At 43.7% G+C, this 23577-nt stretch overlaps 1 protein-coding gene across 3 annotated transcripts in view; it reads left to right on the plus strand.

Moving 5' to 3' along the window:
* Positions 1 to 23577, plus strand: part of HS6ST2 (heparan sulfate 6-O-sulfotransferase 2) — a 272381-nt gene that overhangs the window by 136924 nt on the left and 111880 nt on the right. Inside the window, exon 3 of one of the 3 annotated variants that reach the window (XM_032474508.1) lies at positions 18147 to 18311. The exons of the other annotated variants lie outside the window; for them this stretch is intronic. Coding sequence (XP_032330399.1) covers positions 18147 to 18311 — 165 coding nt within the window. The remainder of the gene's footprint in view (positions 1 to 18146; positions 18312 to 23577) is intronic. 3 annotated transcript variants of the gene reach the window in all.

Below are 23577 nucleotides of genomic sequence, written 5' to 3' on the forward strand. Positions count from 1 at the left end.
TTGAATTTTATGCCTCTTTAATTTGATTTGAGACCATGACCATGCCATTTCTTTATAATAATTACAAGAATGTATCCAATATATGACTTTCATCTTCTAGTAATTACAACCATTTACCATTTATAGAACGCATAGTTTAGGACACCATAAGTCACATTTCATGCTAATTGCTTTTCTGAAAATAAAGGGTTCTGTTGTACAAATCCAAGAACAATGACAGAGGAAAAGAAAATCAATTGATATGTCACATCAAAGAAGAGATCAAAATGAAGACGTCAAATATGCTAAAGGCTCTCATAAATCACAAATTGTGAACTCACCCCAAACTTTGTTTTTAGGCAAATAAAATATCTTGAAGTCTTATTGTAAAATCCACTTCAAAGATGATTTGGTGACTATTTTCCCCGAGGCCTTGCCAGTTTTACATGCCAAAGGCTTCCAATGTGAGTAGGGTTCCATGGGACCCAAGCCCGAGCAGCCAACTTAGACTCTGAGATCTGGTCCTTCATTTAAGGACAAGAAGCCCATTTTTGTGATCTGCTTCCCATTTCCTTCTTTTGGGACTAACAGAAGAATTAAAAGTTGTCTTCCTTTCTAAAGTTATATGCAGGGCACAAAGAACGGATTTCAACAGCTGTTTCTCGTCATTCTAGGGGGAAAAAAAAACCGTCTGATGTGAAAAATATCCCCAGGTCCTCCAGATAGTTCTTAGATTTCTCACTCATATTTTCCCTTCACACGAAGAAGTTTGGCTCTTATCCCCTTCTTTATAGGCAATATGTCTTCAGGAAGATATTGTTTTTCAGATATTAAAAGTCACACATTAGGAAACAAATCTCAAAGCCCAGGAAGTATAAAAAAAGAAAAGAAAAATCACCTGTCGTCTCATGACCCAGTGAGCACCGTTTTGACCTACTTTCTTACACTCTTGCGTTCATTCATTTATTTTTATTTCACTGAACAGATATCTGAATGCCTACTCTATGCCCTGCAATGTGTTAGGAAATAAACTGTACAGACACATTGTCCTGGTTTTCTTTATTATAATTATGTTTATAGTTATTGGTAAAATATTGGTATAATATCTGTCTCCCCTCTTAGATGCAAAATTCCAGGACCATCTTATTCACTAAACATCATACTATGACCACTTACCAGTCATTGAATATTCTTTGTTTTTGAAGTACCGCCAGTTACAACATGTCAATTTGTGGTGTACAGCACAGTGTCCCAGTTATGCATATACATACATTTATTTTCATATTCTTTTTCTTGGAGCCTAATATTTTTAATGGCTGCATAATATTTCTACCATAATTTTCTATAGTGTTGGTCATTTAAGATATTTTCATATGCCTTGTTTTTATAATTAAAAGTTTTGAACATTATATCAAAAGGTATACACGTTTCTATGGCATGTGTTATATTAGCCAAACTGCCGTCTAGAAAAAGTTCTACCGATTTAAGCACCTATTGTATGAGTACTTCTCCAACACAGTTAAAGGGAATTACAAAACGGCAGCCTCGGGGAAGTGAAAGACTTAACAATTTATCCCTTTGCCTGAAAGGAGAGTCAGAATGACCAACCCCCACCTCCCGCAAAGCCAGTTAGTTTCCGAGAATCAAACAGCACTTGGGAAAGCTCTCTCGGCTCAGTAGCATTGTGATTTGGGGCCAAGAACAGGCAGTGGTGCCGCTTGTTTATTTATAGAAGTTTATAAATTATCTTTACAGACCTAAGAGTAAACTGGAAAGATGGTGTCAACATAAACTCAGAGAGGCAATCCAAATACTTCTTGATCCTCGATCACGTGTGAGAACCTGAATTAGGTGCTGTGGTTGATACAGAGGTGAACTCAACACAGTTCTTGTCCTCAAAGAGACTAAAATCCAGTAGCAGGGAAAAGTGTGGGCATCGGAATCTGAGAGACCTGAGTTTCAGTTCTGATTCTGCTCCTTATTTGAGCAGTGACACTGGGGAGGTCACGTAACACGTCTGATCTTCACTTTCCTTATCTGAAAAACGAGGTTAGTTTTAAAGTTGTTGGAAGAAGGGAACGAAATGGTGTGTGTCAAGTGCTTAGCAGAGTGCCAGTATGTAATGCAGTAGCTCTCTGTAAGTGAGAACCACCGTTGCCTTCATCGTGATTTTTCCTATCTTCCAAAGATTTTGTGGGGATTAAATGAAACAATAAATGCAAAGCATTTAGCATGATGCCAACATCAAGTTAAGATGTGATGATGATATGATAACCCTTTTGGAGAAGAATAGGAAAATATATCATAAGTGAGTTGAAACAGTCATAAAAGAGCAGCAGAAGGATAGCTGCTCTTGTCACAGAAAAGGTGAGTCTTGGCACATAATTTGCTGAAGATAGCGTAGGCTCTCCAAGGCCCATGCCACCAAGACTTAGAAAGATTAGCTGCTCAGAGACATTGCAAATTCTGATCTACTCAGCTGTCGGTCACCTCTCGTCTTTGTACTCACCTCATTCAGGGCACCTGGAGTGCATTTTATCTCTGTGGAATCGTGAGGGCACACCTCTGGCTTTCCTGGAATTGTCTACCACGGCCGGGGCTTTTTAGGAGCGGATGGTATTTTTCTCCTGTGCATCACCAACGAATAGCTTTTGTAGTTTGAAATTAGACAGGGTATTCAAGACCTCTGAGTCTCTGGCAAAAGAAGTCAGCGGCTGGAAAAGCTGCAGTGGATGTCTCTGAAATGCAATTGATGAACACGCTTTTCCCCCTGAGCCACTTCCCTGTTATGGGGCTGAAGCTGGTCTATTTCAGTGATATGTGCTGGCTTCTCCCCTCCTGAAGCCTGTGTATTCAGTGCCCCAGGTTTAAAAAGAATGAGGACAAATTAACTGTTCTTCTAAAGTACTAATGCTGCAGGCCTTTGCGAAATAAAACCTTCGCTGAGTGGAAAATATTATTGTCTTCCTACTTTCAAAAGTTCCTTGTTTACCTGTTGCTCATAAAGCTCAGGGTAATTCGTGGTTGGGAAAAGATATTCTTTTGTCTGATGGGTTTCATTTCGGCACCATAGACTTCCCCAAAGATTGCAAAGCTATTCTGCTGCTGCACATTTATAGGGCTCACCCTGAGGAAGGGGAATTAGTGTCTGGTAATACCTTCCTGCCTGCCGATTGTACCTCACCGATTCCACCTTTGGAACTGATGTAATCAGTGGATCAGCACATTATTCAGAGGGGGGATGCTATTACAGAAAAGCTTTCACGAGGGTTGGTGATTCATACAGACACTATTCAGGACTTTTAATCACGTCACATAAAAGAAGCAAGTTTGAATGTTGCTTATGTCTAGAATGTTGATGCAAAGTGAAATATTAAGGAGTGCTTAGGAGAAGCCCGTGGCTTGGATTTAGGTGTGCAAACAGTTCTTCTGAGAAAGCAAACTTAGAATGTTCTAGAATAAAGAGCCACAAAAACCCAAATCACACCAGTGGACAAGCCTGATGAAAGCAGGAGGAATGAGGGGTTGAACGTGATGCCAAAGCTCAAGTGCTGGACCTTGTGCCAGATGGTCAGTGTACTCCCGCAGAAGGAGTTCCAGCTTGGGTGACAGAAGCCTGAGTTCACTTAGCTCAGTGGTTGGGCGAGTGAATGTCTCTGATCCTCATTTGCCTCATCCGTCAAATGGGCTTAGTAATACTTCCCAAGATGTTTGTGAGGATTAGGATAGTAAGGATTTTGTTTTTACTTTCCTTATAGGACTTATCAGTCTATGTTCTTTATATTTTAAAAATTATTTTTGTTCTCAAGCTGGAATCTAAGTTCCATGGGTATGGTGGGTCCGATAAAGTATTTGGCATCTCTTTTACCAGGTTGGTCCCACTCACCCTGCGGGTGGACCCAGTGCAGCCACTGTAGATATGGAGGCCTTGGGTCATTCCCAGAGCCTTTTGGATAAAGCAGATGATATGTCATCTCCAGGACAGCCTGGCTGGGTCTACTCAGTTAAGTGGAAACATCTTCACATGGTTTAAGAAAAAGGCTTTGTGTTCAGTCAGGAGGAGTTTTGAATCCCAGTTCTCCTGCTTAAGAGCTATATAATCTTGGGCAAGTGGTTCAACCTCTCTGTGGTTTTCTCATCTTTGGAAACATGAGACTAAAAGGGGAGCCACGAAGATTAAATGAGATTAAGTATGCGCAGCACTGAGCACCATACCTGGCACGGGGGGCTCATTAAAGGGCAGTTGGGGGAGTGGCAGCTGCAACAGCAGAGGCAGCGTTGGTCCTTGAGGACACAAGTTCTCTGCCATCTTGAAGTCTGCTGGACCAGTTAGCTCCATGAGTTCTCTTTGAGGGAGGCCACATTCCTAGTCCCTGGCCTCTTCGGCTGCCTAGAAGCTGCTGATCTCATATTGACTACTGTAGAAGGCTTTTGTAATCAGGCCATTGAGGTCGGACAGATTTGAGTTCCAGTCCTGGCTCTGTTTTCTAGCTGTGCAACACTGGACACGTTAACTTACTTAACTTCTCCGAGCTTCATTGTTCTCAGTCATAAAATGATAATAAAACAATTATGTACTGCATAGTGTGATTGAGAAGATGAAAAATGATACTCCATGTGAACATATTTCACCCAGCCACTGGAACATGACAAGTGCCCAGTAAAGGTATCCTCCTAGACATGGAAGCAAGACTTCCTTACATGCGGTATCATCTTAGAATTGAGTGCATTTCATTGTATTACATTTATGTGAGAGTTGGTGGTGTGGACATGGCAACCGCAGCACCACAGAATGTTTTCTGGCCTAAAGCTGCTCATTTTTCAGCCAATATGATAAAGCGGGGTTCTTATAGCCCATTAAGATCAATATTTTCACAATAGAATGTGTTAGACTCTTATTACTCAAAGTGTGATCTGTTGACCAACCACGTGGGCATCATGGGAGAACTTGTGAGAAATGCAGAGTCCCAGGGCCTACTCCAGTCCTACTGAATCAGAGAAGATCCCCGGGGGATTAGCTTCTCAACCTAGGGGGTCACTGCTACTATGTCCATTGCCATACTCACTACGTTATTATTATTTGATTATTCCAGTGCTCAAGTTTCTTGGGATGCATATACTATGCAGTGTTCTTATTTTCCAAGAACGGAATGAGCCCTTGAGAGGCTGAGTGTTTTGCTCTGGGTCAAGTGACCTACTTAGTGGCAGGGCCAAGATTAGACAGCTGAGGCACCGGCATTCCACTGTCTGTCCTCCATAGCCGTTGTTTTTGCAACCTGATCTGCTTCCCTTTCCAGTGCCTGCCATCCAGTCATCACTCTTCTTTCCCCTCAAATCCCAGGTGGCCAGCCTTTTAGTGCTGCCTTTCTTAGATACGATATCAACCGTATCAGGGCAGAATCTAAATGACTTAATAAATTAACGATGAAAAAAATCATTTACCGATAGCGTTGACCGCTGCCGATGTGTTTTGTAGTAATATTCCAGTTTTCCTGGCACAGATGGATGCTGTACTGACGTGGTTTTCAAACTTGAGTTGCATTAGTTTTACTTGTGTTTAAAATACTGATTCCTGGGCCCCACAAACAGGGATTCTGGCTACTAAATCTGGCGTGGGCTTCAGAATCTGTGCTTTTAACATGCTCCCCAAATAATTCTAACGTTTGTAGACCGCACTGGTAGAAAACCGCTTGGCTTTAGAGTCAGACTTCCTGGCTTCAAATCCAGGCTATGCCACTGACTAGCTGGAAGTCCTTGGGCCTTGATTTCCTTGACTTTGAAAAGGGAATAACAATACTGACAACAATACAGTCAACCTAATGTTGCTGTGATAATTACATGAGATAATGTGAAGCCATGTAGTGCGAAACCCACAGTTAGCGCTAAGAAATAGGTAGTAGTATTTTTAAATCTAGGATGGGGTTTTCTTATTAAATGGTAACTGGTATTAAAGGAAAATTGTCTCTCTGTTAATACACATGTATCTTCAAATAAATTGAATTACCCTGTAAAGCTTAGCAATGACACTCTCTTGTCCTTAAAGTGTTTCTGAACTTCCTCCCAACTGGAATAACTGTTCCTTTTGTAGCGCTCCCATTGGTATCTCCCATAGAAGGCATTTTACATCAGAAGTTTGCATCTCTCTCTCCCTACCTGCAACCTCCTTTAGGACAAACGAGGTGCTATACCACCCTGCTCCCCTACTCCCACTTCCCACAACCACAGCTCCCTATACACAGCACTTAGTACTCACCAGGACTCAAAAACGTATCTGCTATGTTGATTGGAAGTTATTTTTTTTTAATTGAAGTCTAGTTGATTTATAATGTTGTGTTAGTTTCTGGTACAGCATAGTGATTTAGTTATACATATACATTCTTTCATATTCTTTTTCATTATAGGGGGAGGGATAAATAAGGAGTTTAGGATTAGTAAATACAAACTACTATATACAGAATAGATCTGGCGTTCCTGAAGTGAGCGAAACTGGAACTGAAATATACCAGACTAGACTCTCTACTCTCCCAGGCCTGAGCAAGTGATAGATGACAAAATAAAATCAGGAGATGTTGGGTCTTCTCTGGCTTGTTACTTCTGCAGTAGGATTAAGCAGAAATGTCTACCAGAAGTGCATTTGGGAGGAATGCCACGGAAACCACCCCAACCACTATAGGCGTTTTTTTTTTTTTTAAATCAGAATCTGATGGAGAATATTTCCTGAAATTGCACCTTTGATTCCTGAAGGGAGGGAAAAGCCCATCCATGGAAGTGAGTGTCCATTAATTTGGTGGAGGGGTGAGGGGAGACTCAGCTTGGCCTGGGGGGAATTTCTGCATGAGTGCCCAACAGACAGAGAGGGGTGTTTCCTTTCAGGACTTATGAAACAGGAGGCCAGTTAAAGTTCCTACTTGAGTTTATAGACAGCATGTGTCTCCAGATCCAACATTTCACAGAACAGGGATTTGGTCCCTGAGAAATGTGATGAAATGTCACATCATAAGCTCTTGGACTACGAATGCCGAAAGGATTTTAGCGATCATCTAGAATATGAAGCAGGAAGCACACACCATTGTTCTTTCACTGTTTCTGCAAGACTCAGGGGTTGTTGCAGTGCCTTTTGTGGTTGCTTTCCTGCATTAGGTCCCATTCCAGTCAATGGCTGTGTGACCTTGGGCATGTCTCTTGCCCTCTCGTGGTCTCAGTTTCTTTTATAAAAGGAGCAAACTGGATTGGAAACTCTGTAGGTCCTTTTTAGCTTTGAATACAAGGGATTCTTCCCAAAATAGAATTGTGCTCTTCGTTTTTGGGGAAAATCCATTCTTTGCTAACGTTGAAATGCCAGCAGTTCAGTGAGTCAGGTCACCATGCCGTCAGAATTGTCTCACAGAGTCTAGAAGGAGGTAGGAAGCAAGGAGATATTTTGAAGCCTGTTTCTCCTATTAAATCTATTTTGGTATTCCAAGTGGCATTTGTTCCTGCCCAGCTCACGCTCCACACCAACATGCTATCTGACAGGGCATACACTGATTAAGACCTGTTCCGAGAAAACATACTCTCTCTGGAATCCAAACGCATTGATTGTTTTATCTCTGTCAGGAGAGATTGCTCTCTATCTGGTGATGGATGACAATGCTTCATGCCACTTCATCTGCCAACTGGACAGGGGGTGATGCGGGCAGCTTCCAAGTCCTGTGGGTTGAGCCATTAGCTGTGACAGTCAGTTTCAGACCCTCAGTCACACTGTCGTGGGCCTATCATGGTCACAGTGAGCAAGATTAGATGTGTCACGGCTGACAGATGATTCCTCAATGGAGGCCTTGGTGGCAAGAAGCTTTAACAGTGGCAGGCCCATCTCAAAGCTTCTGTACCCACAGTGGGACCTGGAGAGCTCCTTACAGAGAGGACATCTGGGGTCTGAGCTGTGTGCGGCTTCTCCGCACCCCAGTGTGATTGCAGGAGAACCCCCGAGGGATTAAAACCCGAGTATTTATGGGCTAAATAGAATGGTTCTCTCTCTCTGGGGATGCCCATTAGGAATGCCACTTACATTGGCACAGAATGCTTGTATTTCACAGAGTACTTTCACATGTGTTAGCTCTTTCGAGTCTTAAAACTTGAATCACGGGAAATGGATAGAACCTATGCTTTTACCATGTTACAAATGAGGACTCAGCCCTGCCCTTTAATCTCTGACTCTTGGCCCCACAATTGACTCTTCAAGGCTTGAACCCATGGCTCCTAGTCCAGGATTCTTTCTTTTATTTTTTTTTAACATTTTTTATTGATTTATAATCATTTTACAATGTTGTGTCAAATTCCAGTGTAGAGCACAATTTTTCAGTTATACGTGAACATACATATATATTCATTGTCACATTTTTTTCTCTGTGAGCTACCATAAGATCTTGTATATATTTCCCTGTGCTATACAGTATAATCTTGTTTATCTATTCTACAATTTTGAAATCCCACTCTATCCCTTCCCACCCTCTGCCCCCTTGGCAACCACAAGTTTGTATTCTATGTCTGTGAGTCTATTTCTGTTTTGTATTTATGCTTTTTTTTTTTTAAGATTCCACATATGAGCAATCTCATATGGTATTTTTGTTTCTCTTTCTGGTTTACTTCACTTAGAGTGACATTCTCCAGGATCCATGTTGCTGCAAATGGGGTTATGTTGTCGGTTTTTATGGCTGAATAGTATTCCATTGTTTAAATATACCACATCTTCTTTATCCAGTCACCTGTCAGGGTTCTTTCTACTGTTCTGAGCTGTTCAGTTATCCAAGCCTAAAGCTGATGCCCGCAGGTCAAGTAATAAGAGCAGCTCATGTTTACTGAGCTCTTACAGTGGCCCAGGGACTTTACCTAATTCTCATTTAATCTTCATGATGACCCATTGATGACAATATTATTGATGTAATCCTCCTTTTACAGAAGAGAAAAATGAAGCTCAGATTGGTTAAGAAACTTGCTCAGGGTTCCATGATCTTTAAGTGACAGCACTCAGACTCAAACCCAGTCAGTCTCGCATCAGAATCTGTGTTCTTAATCATGATGCTATGCTTCTGGCAACTCACTGTCACCCACCCTTTCCATAAAGGTTAAGAATAGGAAGAAGAGGAGTGGGTTTTACTTCCAAAGTTATGTTAGCAACAGGGCCCAAGGGAAAATGCTGTTTTAAGTCAGTGTTCTGGAAAGAGACACTAGGAGCTGACGTGATGCCAGTATAGACCAGTATGCCCACAGGTCCATTTCTGGGTCCTTTCTGATCTCTACCACTCTAGCCCCTCTCCCTGACCTCACAGTCCTTTCCCTCTGAATCTGCAGCAACATTGTCACCCCTCTTTGGACACCCTTTTAGGTGACGTGTAGGGTTATGGTAGAGAAATGTTTCAGATTTAGTATTATTTATTCCCCTCTTAATTCTAAAAAGGACCTGAAGGAACTCCCAATAAGAACTAACTATTAAATCATTTACACTTTAGAAAAAAGATATGAAACCTTGTAGAAGAAAGGCAAGGGAGAAGAAGCAGCGAAAGTTGTTTTGATCAAGAAGTTGGAAGAATATGAAAACTAATATATGTATGTATATGCATGACTGGGACATTGTGCTGTACACCAGAAATTGACACATTGTAACTGACTGTACTTCAATAAAAAATAAACAAAATAACAAAAGAACTTGGATATATAATGTAGATAAACAGCAAGGTCCTACTGTATAGCACAGAGAACTATATTCAATATCCTGTAGTAACCTATAATGAAAAAGAATATGAAAACAAATATGTGTTTGTATATGCATGACTGAAACATTAAGCTGTACACCAGAAACTAACACATTGTAAACTGACTATGATTCAATGAAAAAAAAAAAAGAACTTGGCACGGAAGTCATTTCAAATAGTTATTAATAAGCCCTGTGAACTGGGTCCTGGGACGGCCACTGAAAATGCAGAACTAAGTCAAACACAGCCCCTGACCTCAAGGAACTCAAAATCTAGTAGCATTAGAATGATCGGTGAACTTGACCATTCCATTTGGCTTTGAATTCTAGCAAAGACAGTAAGTAGAATGGGATGGATTGTCTAGTACTCAACTGTATATCCATTATATCCATTCTTCAGAAGAGATAAGCTTCTTGAAAGTGCTGAATAATAATGAAAAATTATCATTTTCTATGAGTAATGGTTAATATTCCTTGAGAGCTCACCATGTGCCAGCCCCTGGGCTAATAAGCACTTTGCTTTCATTAGCCCACTGAGTCCTCGCCAGTCTCGCCATGATATATGTATCATGACTCCATTGTACAGATGAGAAAATTAAGGTGAGGTGAAATTACCATGTGGACTCATATGTAATACAGGGAGTGATATCTTTAGTGGAGTTTTTGCAGAGGATTTAGACCCGCCTTTCATAGAGCCCATGCAGGCATCACTCTGCCATTTCTGTCTCCCTGTCATTCTGTAGGCAGTGGCTATGAATATACTGTTTCCAAAGGCAGTGACTGTAGCCATTGTGCTTTGGTATTGCCATTTGGAACCTAATGGTTCAGAAGATGCAATAACTCTCCTCACATGGACCAATTACAGAAAAACTCCCTTTGTAAGGCAGCAGCATGAGCGAGAACAGGCACTTCATTATCTGCCTCTGCCCACAGGGAAGTAGAGATGCTGGTGAGAGGATGATTGGCCTGGGAAAAGGCAGGGCTTGGGAGCTACACTTTCAGGGTCAGGGAACTTCATGCCCACTTCCAAGATTGGCCTCCCAGGATGCTCTGGTGCTGGCTCGCCCCCTGCAGGGGTGGGCTCCTGGGGTTCATTTCTCAGTGGGATCCCATTGGCAGCCTCTCCCCTCCCACAGCAGCAGTGGGCCTATTGACTTCTGGGCACTCATTTCCCAGGGCCCTTTTCAGTCCCCGAGAACCACAAGTTCTTTTCACTCTGGGAGTTTGCAGACGGCGCTGCATCAAGGAGAACAGAGGTACTTTCCCTGGGGAGCACTTTAATCTAGTGAATTGCGTGTGCTCAGACAGGTAGAAGGTAATTTTCCTTCCTTTCCTGCATCTTTAAGTTTCTGGGGTCAATTAGAAGCTCTGCAGGCTTCTGGGCTCCAAAGCAGAGGCAAGAGTCATTTCTTTCTTTATGCCTTGAATAAGGTGGAAGATTCTTAGCTAGAAAGTGATTTTTTTTTTCTCAGACCAGATCCCAGGAAACAATGCTCTCTTTTTTGTTAAGCCAAGCAGAATACAAATCACATCACCCCAAATGGAGTAATTACAAGTCTTGTTAGTTATCAGAGTTTTATTTTATTTTTATTGGTTACATGTGGAACAGCTTGTTAAGAAGCCGATGCCTTTGGCCTGGGTCTCAGACTCCCTTTTCCCTCTGATGAGCACACTTACAAGTGAGGGACGCAGGCCTCGAGACTGAGTGAGTTGTGTGTGTTGAGAGCGTTACCAAGCGGGTTCCCCTCTGTTGAGTCAGACGGTTCTCGTGCCCTCTCCCACGCAGACTTTCTTTACACATACACATAGACACTCTTTCCTTTCTAAAACTTTTCCTCATTTTGAGTACATATTCGATTTCCTCCTTGACCCCCTCCTGGTTGCCAGTGCTCCTGTCTTCCTAACTCTGCCATTTCCAGGTTTTTGTGTAAAGAAATCGAACTTTTGTGGGCAGAGAACTCTCTTCTTCCTGAAGGTCTCTTCCTGCAAACTTGACGGGTCACATATTCCCTTTTCACTTCTCTGAGTCTCAGTTTCCTCAGGGAGTCATAAATAGCACCTACCATATAGGATTGTTGTGTGAAGATTTGGTAAAATAAGGCATGTAATTTAGCATACTGCTCAGCCCACAGGGGTCAATAAATACCGGCTGTTATCACCAGGCCTATTGTTATCGTAGATGTTTTTGTGGTTCGGGATTTTGCATCATCTTGATTCTGTTTTTTGCTGCTCAGGACTCAGAACAAGCGTCTCCATCACCAAATTACTTGTCTTTTTAAAATTGAGATGAAATTTACGTAACACAAAACTCACCATGTTAAAGTGTACTGGGGGGAGGGTGTAGCTCAAGCAGTAGAGCGCATGCTTAGCACGCATGAGGGTCCTGGGTTCAATCCCCAGTACCTCCATTAAAAACAAATAAACAAGCCTAATTACCTCCCCCAGCCAAAAAATAATTTAAAAAAAGAAATGTTCTTATATACAACATTGTAAGCTGACTGTACTTCAAAAAAATATATGTATATCTATAATAAAGTGTACCAGTCAGTGACATTGAGTACACTGACAACATTGTGCACTATTTAAAAACACTTTTATCACCCCAAAAGAAAACCCTGTACCCGCCAAGCAGGCACTCCTGACTCCTCCTCTCTACCAGCCAAGTTATTTGCTTTTAAGTCTGTTTCTTTCAGATTATAAGCCATTCTAGAAATCTGAGGAGTTCAAGAAGGTGAATTCACGATAGTAAGAGTTTTCCAAAAATCAGTCAAAAACACGTTCCTAAATAGAAGAAGTGTACTCTGATAGCAGAGGACTGACTTATCAGAGAGCAGAGTGGACGATCGGAAGGGATAGATCCTCACTCTGGCCAACACAGACACTGTCTCTTCGATGCTGGTCTGTCCTGCTTCACATTCTTTTCTTTGTCTTGTGGCTGAAAGAGAAAATGGGCTTGAAACTTTGAGTGTGGGGAGGGATGGATTTTTAACCCCTCCTGTCAACAAATGACGGGAAAGCCCTGGAAGAAGGTTAGTAGGTCAGCATCTTTGAGTGGACTTTCCATCCTGCCACATCCCAAGAGAGGAAATGTAGTTTGGGAGGCTTGTGCCAGATAACCCTCAGGGAAAATGCAAGCCTTTGAAGTTTCGGGTCATTTCTGCTACTGCTCAGTTCTTCACGCTTGCCCAGGTTGGAGGGGCCCAGGTCAGCAGCACTCAGGTATGGTCTGACTGGCTACCTCTCTGCAGGGGGACAGCTGGTTGGCTTCCTGCACGGGGGTGTGTGGGGAGAGGACAGGATCTGATGAGTCCACCACAAAAGACAAAGGATGGAAGCCCCAGTTGGCTCAGGACTCAAGTAAGAAATGGGAAGGACAAACGCTTAGGAAAGTTCGTTGGTGAAAATACTCTCCGATTTGGCAAATGTGCATGAAGGTCTTGTATGGCGGCCAGTTGGCCTTGTGGGGCTCTGGGCCTCCCTGAGAAGGCTCTTGGTAGAGTTAACGTTGAAGCAGGTTTTCTGCTTGTGTGGGATTCAGGACTTCTAGCTAGGCCTTTTTGGTTGCTATGTCACTTTTTAAAATCTCTTTTAAAATTTTTATTGAGATATAATTGACATCTAACATTGTATAAGTTTAAGGTATGCAACATAATGATTTGATACATGTATATATTGCAAAATGATCGCTACAGTAAGTTTAGTTAACATCCATCACCTCACATAGTTACAATTATTCCCCCTTGGGATGAGAACTTTTAAGATCTACTCTCTTATACCTGAAACTAACATTGTAAATCAACTACATTTCAGTAAAACATTAAAACCGAAACCAAAACCAAAAAAATAGGATTTACTCTCTTAGCAACTTTCAAATATACATACAATATAGTGTTGTTAATTATAGTCATCATGCTGTATATTACATCCCAGAACTTATTTATGTTTTAAAAACGTGTATTGAAGTATAGTGGACTTACAAGATTATTTAGTTTCCAGTGTACAACATAGTGATTTGATATTTTTATAGATTATACACCATACAAAATTACTATAACATATTGGACTATAATCCCCATGCTGTACATTATATCCCTGTGACTTATTTATTTTATGATTTATTTTATTTTGGTAGTTTGTACCTCTTAATCCCCTTCACCTATTTCATCCCTCTCCCTACCCCTAGAACTTGTTTATCTTATAACTGGAAGTTTATACCTTTTGACTACCTTTACCCAATTCCTTCTCCCATCTACACCCTGCCTCTGGCAACCATAAATCTGATATCTATTTCTGTGTTTTTTTTTTTTAAGATTCCACATATCTGTGAGATAATACAGTACTTGTCTTTCCCTCTCTGACTTATTTCCCTTAGCATAATGCCCTCAGGGTCCATCCATGTCACAAATGGCATTATTTTATTCTTTTTTATGGCTGAAAAGTATTCCATTGTATATATACATGTCTTCTTTATCCATTTATTTCATTCGTCCAAAATTGATGACACTTATATCGTTTTTTATAAGAGCAACCTCTTCCTAGGAAACCACGTCCCTACCTTGGGCAACTTTGCCATGGTTTATAAGACGAATACATTTTGGCAACCTTGCTTTGATGGGTGGCGAATGGGGTTTCTCATATTAATTCTAAAAGTAGATAGACACATAAGGGAGTCCTGTAATTTAAATGTGCTCCGTCTCTTGGGTCTTGCTCTAAGTCAGTGATCCTCACACTTTGGCCTGCATTCTGATTCCTGGGCCCCACTTTTCCAGCATCAGAATCCTGGTGAGACCAGAGAAGCAACTCTTGAGCAAGCAACTCCAAGTGATTCTGATGTAATTGGTCTTTGAACTAAACTTGTGGAAAAATTGCTCTCAGGAGTCATATGTAGAGGAGGGGGATCAGAATAAACTGATCAGTCACAAAAGTTGTATCAGGAAGTTATGCTGAAAAGGAGTAACCCCAAGGAGGGCCTCTCACCCATTTCTATTTATGCCTAATTCCTACTTTACTGAGAGAGTTTTAAGTGAGCAGCCATTATTTTTTATTGAAAATACATTAAGTGATGTTATAGGACCAGTTTTGAACAGGTTCAGTTTTAACCTCATCCATGAGATTAAATTGGAAAAGTGTGCTTGAAGACCCATCTCTGCATTTTAATAAACAGACATTTCTGAAGGTGTCATGCTCAAGGGTATTTTGTTTTCTTAGGTTTGTTCATTTGCGGAAGAATGAATTCTGCCTCCTATTCACAGGGCAGAAGATTCGGTGGCTCCCACTGAATGAGTCCTTTCTGTTCCTTGAGGAAAAAGCTTAATAAAAATCAGGCTGCATTCTGGGAATTGAATGATTTTTTTGTGTGTGTTGCTACAGTGAGATGGATTCCTATAAATGAGCCCCAAACAAACTGGTTAAATCTCTCTTAAAAAGCAAATCTTTCAAACAAAGGAGAAACTTTCTGAACAGCCCAAGTCTTATTTTGGCCCCTGGCATGTGTTTTTCTCAAAACAACTTTTAGAAGTATCGTAAAAACACCAGAGCATTGCCTAAATCACCCCTTCCTAAGACTGGGCCTTCAGCTGACTTTTCACGTATGGAGGGGAGAAGGGAAGACAGAGAGACAGACAGAGATTGAGACACAGAGAGAGATAGGACACAGAGATAGATGCACGCACACACACACAGTCCCCAGTGGGCCAGCCTCCACCTGGGGCTCCGTCCCCTTCTTCCCCATTTTGCTGTTCACTGTGCCCCCACCATCTCCTGCAGTCTTACCACACCCATACCCGACCCAGCATCTGCCCAAGTGCCACAGACCCTGCATCCCTGCTCCCGGGCACAGAGTGGCCCAGAGAGAAGTTTCCAGAGGTGATTAAGTGGGCCTCCCAGCCTGTCTTGGTGCCAGAAATCAAAGTGACACCATCCTTGCAGCTTGTTTGTGGAATCCTCCTACAGCTCTGCACGAGGCGTGCCCCTCTGCCGGCTGCTTCTCAGAGATGCTGGCTTTCTACGGCGGGAGGTTCTTTCCCTGGTAACACATTTGAGGTGAGTTAAAACAACTTCCTCCCTCAGCCTCAGCTTCCTGTTCCTAAGAGGGAGTTAGACAATTAGTCTCAAATAGCCCCAGCTGTTAGGGCTTCCCAGGGGCCCCTCCCTGGGACGTGGTTTTCCCCTTTGGCAATTTCGATTGCTTCTAATGAGGCTGCCTGCTTTATCTTTAATAGACAATGCGAGGCTGCACATCTGTATCCTTACAGCACCTTTGCCCCAAGGGTTTTGAGGGTTTTCCAAGATCACTCTTGAGAGCCTCGACCTGATGGCATTTTCCTTGCTGGGGGTGACAAAAACCTTTCCTGTTTTCCCCAGGGAGCTGGCCTCCTTCTGCTCTAGGGTACTCTGTGTGTTTAGGGAAATGACTCTTTGGCTCTCAGAAGACACACACACACACACACACACACACACACACACACACACAAGGGAATGGGGGAGCAAGATGGAGAGAGAATGGGGAGGAAGAAAGAGCATGAGAGAGCAAGAAAGCAAGCGAGATCCCCATCATGCATGAAAATAAGGCAGCAAGAGCATGTGGGGTGGACAGAGGAGAGGGAGGGACAGAGCTCGGGCGTAAGCACCCCCAGAAGCGTGAGCCACCACGAGAAAAGAGCTCCTGAAGAGCAAAGAGAATAAGATGGGCCAGAAGCCAAAGCCCAATATTGAGGAGATTGAGAACTTGAAGAGCCCACGCGAGGGGCCAAAGGAAGGTGGGAGACAGGGAGTGAGAGCTCAAGGGGCAAATGAGTCAGCCAGACAGGTTAGCAAATACCTGTGGGCTGCTTAAGAGAAAGTCCAGAGTGAGCAGCCACGGCCCCTCGCTTCGTAAGTAAGTGAGGGTGGAAGAGAAGATGCTCGGAGCTGGGATGCAGTCCTGCTGCCCTGGACCCAAAGTGGGCCTCCTGGGACCTTGGGACTTAGATGCTCAGGATCAATACTGTGCAACCACTTTGAAGCCCACTTGGAGCCACGTATACGCTCCCCACCACCTCCATGCATATTATTTGAAAGTATAAAACAAATGTCATCATTAAACACAAAGGAGAGCGTGATAACTTTAGGGCATACTTTTTCCCACCCCCAGACCCACGTGAGATGACTTAACTTAGTGGTTCCCAAACACTAGACCTGAGGTCACACTGGCTGTCATGGATTCTTGTTAAAATGGCAGCTCCCTGAATCCTTTCCCAGAAAGTATGATTTCGGAGAGCGGGGCTGAGGTCTGGCAGTGTGTAGTTTTAATACACAGCTCCGCTGGAGATTCTGAGGCCCAGCCAGATTCAGGCCTTAAGCTGCACCTTTTCCAGGAAGTTCCGCTGGGTCACTGACCTGAAGCCCGACTGCTCCCTAACAGGGCCTGAACTAAAGTGAGGTGAGCGAGGCACTTGCCTCGGGTACAAAACTTAAGGGGGTGCTAAAAATCTCAGTAATCAAAATAAATAATTTTTTGATGATACGTTTTAAAGACTCAAAATTAATGCCGAGAAATCCGTGGTGAACCAAATGTGAAATCGGTAGGTGAAGGCTGTCTCCAACTCTGCCCTTGCACATCCCTGCCTCTCTTGCCCTGCCCTAACACCATCCCTCGTCCCCTTTACACTTTATTTACAAAAACAGGCAGATAGACAGCTGGTCAGAGTTTGCTGATTTGATTTTTTTTAGAAGATTGCATTAAAACATTATTTATCCAACTAGCACTCATATCTTGGTTGCTAATACCATTCTTCAATAAAAGCAACCAGGGCTCCTTGGAGAAATGACTGATTCTAGGACTGGGGCAAGCAATACACCAGATGAGCCTGGAGCAGCTTGTAGTGCCAGAAAGTAAAGAAACGCTAAAACAAAAACAAAAAAAATCTCCAAAACAAAACAAAACAAAACCCAAAGCAAAACATTGATGGGGATGGGGCAAAGGAGCCGGCTGAAAGAGCTCCCAGTGGCCAAAACTGGAAAATCTGAGAAACAAAATAAATAAAGTAGTCTCAGAGGATAACCCAAAGTATCATATAAATATCAGAGTCCAGATTGATACAAGTAAATGATTAAATAAATAGACAAGAAGAGGCAAATCTCCCGTGCAGAGTAATTCCCAGTCATCTGTGCAAATACTTTGCCCTTAAGGAGATGGAACACAACTCTTCACTCCTGAAGTGTGAGCTGTGAATAGTGACTTCCATCCAAAGAGGATGGGGCGGGGGAGGGGGGGAAGGGAAAGGACAGTAACCTTACCTTTTGTCAAAGGGGAGGAACTTGACAAACGCTACCACAGCCAGGTGATCAAGGCCAACACCCATAGTCAGAGTCAAATCATGTGGACAGTACATACCCTTGGTGTGATGTGATGAGAATGGCATTTTACCTATGTTGTCTTCCTCCCGTTAATCCATAGCCCTGGTCTAAACAGGAGAAAAACATCAAGAGAAGTCTGGAAGAATATGGTACCCTATAAAATACCTGACCAGTACTCTTCAAAACTGTCAAAGTCATCAAACACCAGGAAAGGCAGAGAAACTGTCAAGGCCACAAGGAGCCTAAGGAGATTGCCAACTAAATGGTATGTGGGATTCTGGAACAGAAGAAAGTGAAAATTAAGGAAATCTGAATAAAGTGTGACTTCCAGAATAATACATCATTAATTGTGACAAAGGTACTTTACTAATCCAGGATGTTAATGGTGGGGAAACTGGCTGTGGGGTATATGGGAGCTTTCTGTACCATCTTCACAGTTTTTCTGTAAATCTGAAAGAACTCTAAAATGCAAACATTTATTCTAAAAAGCCTCTCTTTTATTGAAATCTAGTCAATTTGCAGTGTGTCAATTTCTGAAGTACAGTGTAATATTTCATACATATACATACATATATTTGTTTTCATATTCCTTTTCATTATAGGTTACTACAAGATATTGAATATAGTTCTCTGTGCTGTATAGAAGAAACTTGTTTATCGATTTTATATATAGTATTTAGTATCTACAAATCTCCAATTCCCAATTTACCCCTTTCCACCCCCTTTCCCCCTACTAACCATAAGTTTGTTTTCTATGTCTGTGAATCTATCTCTGGTTTCTAAAGAAGTTCATTTGCGTCATTTTTTTTTTAGATTCTACATATGAGTGATATCTTATGGTATTTTTGTCTGTCTGACTTACTTCTCTTAGTATGACAATCTCCAGGTCCATCCATGTTGCTGCAAATGGCATTATTTCATTCTTTTTATGGATGAGTAGTATTCCATTGTATAAATACACCACAATTTCTTTATCCAGTCATGTGCCAGTGGACATTTAGGTTGCTGCTATGTCTTGGCTATTGTAAATAGTGCTGCTATGAACATCGGGAATTAGAGTTTCCTCCGGGTAGATGCCCAGGAGTGGGACTGCTGGATCATATAGTAACTCTACTCTAAAAAGCCTTTTGCTTACTGAGTGTTTTGACACCCCCTTCAATTTTACACCCAAGGGGAGTGCCTCACTTGCCTCACTCTATGCCTGCCCAGCTCTCTAAATGCAAAGCAGACTCCTCGTGCTTGTTTCCTGGGACAGAACCGTACACACTGCCCTTTTGGCCTCCATTCTCTTCATTTGTATATAAATAAAACTGTAGTACTCCTTTCCCCTACAAGCCTCTCCTTAGCGTAAGCAGAATTACACTCCTTGGCTTCTGATGAGGAATGGCTTTAGGAAAAGCTTAGCGGGCACTTCCGGAAGTTGCAGCTTTACAGCCCCGTGAAGAGGCCAGGCAGTGCTTGGAAGCCAAAGCCACGGAAACAGGGTGTAGTCCAAGAAAGGTCTCCATGCAGTGCCCAGCCAGCCAGAGCTCTCCCTGCAACTGCTTTATTCCACAAAGGAAAGCTGTCCGCACAGACAGCATCCAGGGGCCATCTTTGCTGCCTGGGTCTGCCCCTCAGCCAGGGCTCTAGAAACCAGGGCCTTTGTCCTAGAAGGTGACGAGACCAGAGTAGATTTCAGCACACCTGTTACTCTCTTTCCTCTTTTCCCTCTTTTCACATCAGTACTGACAAGAGAAGACAAATATCCATTTAAGGCCTAATGTCATAGGCCCAGACCTCTCCCCCATCCCTCCCCTCCCCACCACCTCCACCCTGGTCCTCCTTAGAGACACTGCTTTCACTTTATTCCCTCAGGTGAAACCGCATCAATGAAAGCACAGTGTTGAGCCGACTTGAGCTTTTCCGGTTTCTGACTTGACTTTGGGGGACAGATTTGTTTTGAGGGGAACTGGGATCCGGAAGGAGGTGGCACTGACACTAGCTCGGAGTATACCATCTCATCTCTGACAGGCATCTCTGTAAGAAGATCCTTCAAAGCCAGGCAGTGTGATTCCCATTGGAATAAATGGCTGAATCTGGTGTCTGTTCTTGAACAGCTCAGCCCCTTGAGGCTTAGCAGGGGGGAGGGCTAGAAAGTGAATGCCGGAGACTCCATCCGGTTTCATGTATGAGAACATTGGCTCTGACTTCAAACAGACTTCGGTATGATTTTCAGCTCTGGAATTTCTCCCCTGTGTGTTCTGGGCAAGGTACTTAGCCCCACAGAACCTCCCTTTCTTCTTTTGTCAAATGGAGATGACTGAGAGTTGGGACTGGGGTAGGGGACACTTCCACCAGAGTTTAGACCCAAGAATGACTCTGCAGACAGGTTGCAGGAGGTGGGCCAGTTTTGCAAGGGTGTTTCCTTCTTGCTGGTTGATTCAAAAGTGAGAAATGGCCCAGGAATAAAATTTTGCCCTTGGGAGAACTGCAGAAGAGGCAGCATGGAAAATCATGGTATCCCAAGGTGCGATCTCACAGGATCAAGGTTTCTTGTCCTTCCTTTTAAGAGAGGAGGGGCTCCTTGGTGAGGAGGGCTTCCCAGGGAAGAGCAGTGGAGGGGTGGGGAGTCGGTGGGAGGGGGCTGGCCCCTCCTTTCTCCCCAGTTTGGTCAGGCCGCATATTGAATTCTTTGGATTCGTAATGTGCGATGACCTTGGCTGGGCTTTGCACTCGGGTCCCGGGAGCCAAGGGCTGCTCTGAGAACGGGTGGCATCATGCATCTGCCTTCCCAGGTGCAGTCCTGAGAATGTGCTGATGGAGTTTAGTTTTAATAACAATCATAACTCAAGAGGCCTACTCTTTACTTTTTTTGATTGTGCAGCTGAAGACTAGATGAGCTCACTGGAAAGTGGAGGAGAGAGGCGGATAGAAGCAGCTGTTGCCACAGGAAACACCCCCCCGGGGGGGGCACACTGCTCCTAAGGGCTCTTCGGAGGTGGGGTGGATCCAGAATGGCAGCTGTCCTCCACCCAGATCTTTCCTTCTTTGTGTACCCAGAGGTTGGGCTGCACTGTGGGCGACTAGACTGTGGATTAAGAAACCATGTAGAGAGTTTCCAGAACAAATCCTTGGCCTGTAAAATCTCCATCTGGCTTGCTCTACGAAGACCCGTGTACCTGCAGTTTGGTGTCTGTGGCTTGTTATATACCCTCAGCTTTCACTGAAGCAAGATTCAAGAGATATGTATGAAGCCTTCAAACACAGGAGTGAATACTTAAGCCAAAGGCTTGATGTGGAATTTTGGGTACCAGCTGCAGGTTGCAGTGTTGGCGGTGGGAATTTGGGACAGGGGAATTTTCCCGGGGACTTAAATCACCGCGTTTTGAGAGCTTCTGTTCCTTCTGCAGACAGTGTTACACCTGTGTGGGCAACTGCACATGTCCACCCAAGTTATTCTGCCCAGTTCTCAGCCCCTTGACCCATCACACCACAGGAAGAAAGGACTGAAGCCAACGAAACCCCAAACAGATGTCTGTGGATAAAAACAAAGCTAACAGCACTACTGGAGGGCCCACACATTGTTGTCATTTTAAAAATAGATGGTTGTGGCTTTTGGTTTCCTTGCGCACTCCTTATGCCCTTGCCTGTTGATTTGATGCCGACCAGGCAAGGTGGCTCGCAGGCTTTCCTTGGCTCTTTTTGATGACTGGATCTTTCCTTTCTAACCAGACCAAACCCCTCCTCCGGAAATTCGAGTCCATCCACATCCATTGAGCACCTACCTGGTTCCCGGGCCTGTTCCAGGCCCTGGAGTTGGAGGAGGGTGTTGCAAGTACACATGCGCAGATTGGACCCTGTCTGGTCTGGATCAGGCCGGGTCCTCACCGGTTGTGGTAGGAGGCAGGCTGGGAAGAGACTGCTGGTTCCCGGTGTTTCACAGGGAAGTTTAAGAAGGGAGCTGGGGAGTGGGGCGTCCTGAGACTCCCACCCTGGTTAATTGGCTTTGTTTCTGTGACACGCTGACCGGTGTCCGATGGGCCAAGCTCGTGTGCAGGGCTGCGTGCTGAAACTTTATTAGCTCTTTTCAAAGCCCTCTTCCTATCGGTATAGAGGTTCCTCTTAACACTGCCAGTTTCCTTGAAAGGTTTGTCAGCTGCTCCTGATAGAATCACTTCAAATTAAAATGCTTCGTTCCAGGGGATATTGTATTTACAGCCAAGCAACTGTAACTAGCGGCACCCCCCGCCCGGCCGCAGTGACTGCAGGGCTTTGATACTGCTGAACCACTCTGCCAAGGGTTCCAGTTTGCTTCTATACAAGTGAATCGCCCAATTCAAAAGAGATGTACCCAGACTGCCTTGCTCTTTTCCCCACTCCCCACCCCCCATGCCACTCCCTGTAGGCATGTAGCCCACAGTTTGGCGTTGTCCGTCAGCTGTCTGCCCGGCACAGACGCATTGTGCTGGTCCACCCAAACTCAGTAGTGCTCGAGCTTGACCGCAAAGCATCTGGTGACTTTTCTTAAGAGAATAGTTCTTTCTACACCAGTCTCACGTGGCCAGAATATATACCTTCCCGAGCCCTAAAACCAAGTGTGTCTGTGGTGCCATGTTTCATTTTCAGAGTCATAGAATCTTATTGCTGTAAAGGACCACTTTATGACGTCACTGCTGAAGGCTGTATCTACCCCTCCCCCGCCGCCCCACAGTTTGGTTCAAGTTCCAAAGGGTTTTCTGGGCTCAGCTCAGGGTTAAGTGTTCCAATATCAGCTGTAGCCTTGTCCTCAAGAAGCTCACAGTCCCTCAGGGGTGACAGGCGGGTCACCAACTGGCTCCAATGTAATGTCATAAGTACCATGATAGCGGCAAGAACAAAGTGTGTCATGAGAACCCAAAGGAAGGAAGGATTACTTCTGCTTGGGAGGGGAGAGAGTCAGGAAGGGCTGCTCAGAGGAGGTGATATTTGAGCTGGGTCATATGGGAAAGCTATTCCAAGCAGGGAGAAGTGTGTGAGGAAAGGTATGCACGCATTTGGCGTATTTGGGGAAACTTAGACGAGAGGCCTCCCGTGGTCAGTGATTTTCCAGGGACTAAACTCAAAAAGAGGATCTGGCTGTAGAAAGGTCCTTCCCATCTGTGATCCCTAGGACTCAGCCCTGACCTGGGAGCATTTGTAGATGGGCAAGTGTGTGTGATTGTGGATGGCTCCTCCTTGGGTGCCAAAGATTGGCATGTAGCTACCTTCCCTTAAATGGTGACAGCCAAGGATGGCAGCTTTGTGGGAGAGAGAAGTTAAATCTGAGATTTATTTTAGTGCCATTACCAGCACTCCTTTTCTGAGCGAGGCTTAACAAGAGGCAGAACTCCTAACGAACTCTCGAGTATCACCAAAGTGTTCGCGGTTGGCATGAAAAGCCAAAAAAGATGAAAAGAAAGAAAGGAATCAAAGGGTCCTTCAAAAGAAAAGAGGCAGACAGTAATGGCTATAGGATTTGGAATCGCTTTTCTCTGATTGGCAGGTTGGAATTGCAGCTTAGCTAGGTTACA

This window comes from Camelus ferus, chromosome X (assembly GCF_009834535.1).
Source record: "Camelus ferus isolate YT-003-E chromosome X, BCGSAC_Cfer_1.0, whole genome shotgun sequence".
NCBI classification, from domain to species: Eukaryota; Metazoa; Chordata; class Mammalia; order Artiodactyla; family Camelidae; genus Camelus; species Camelus ferus.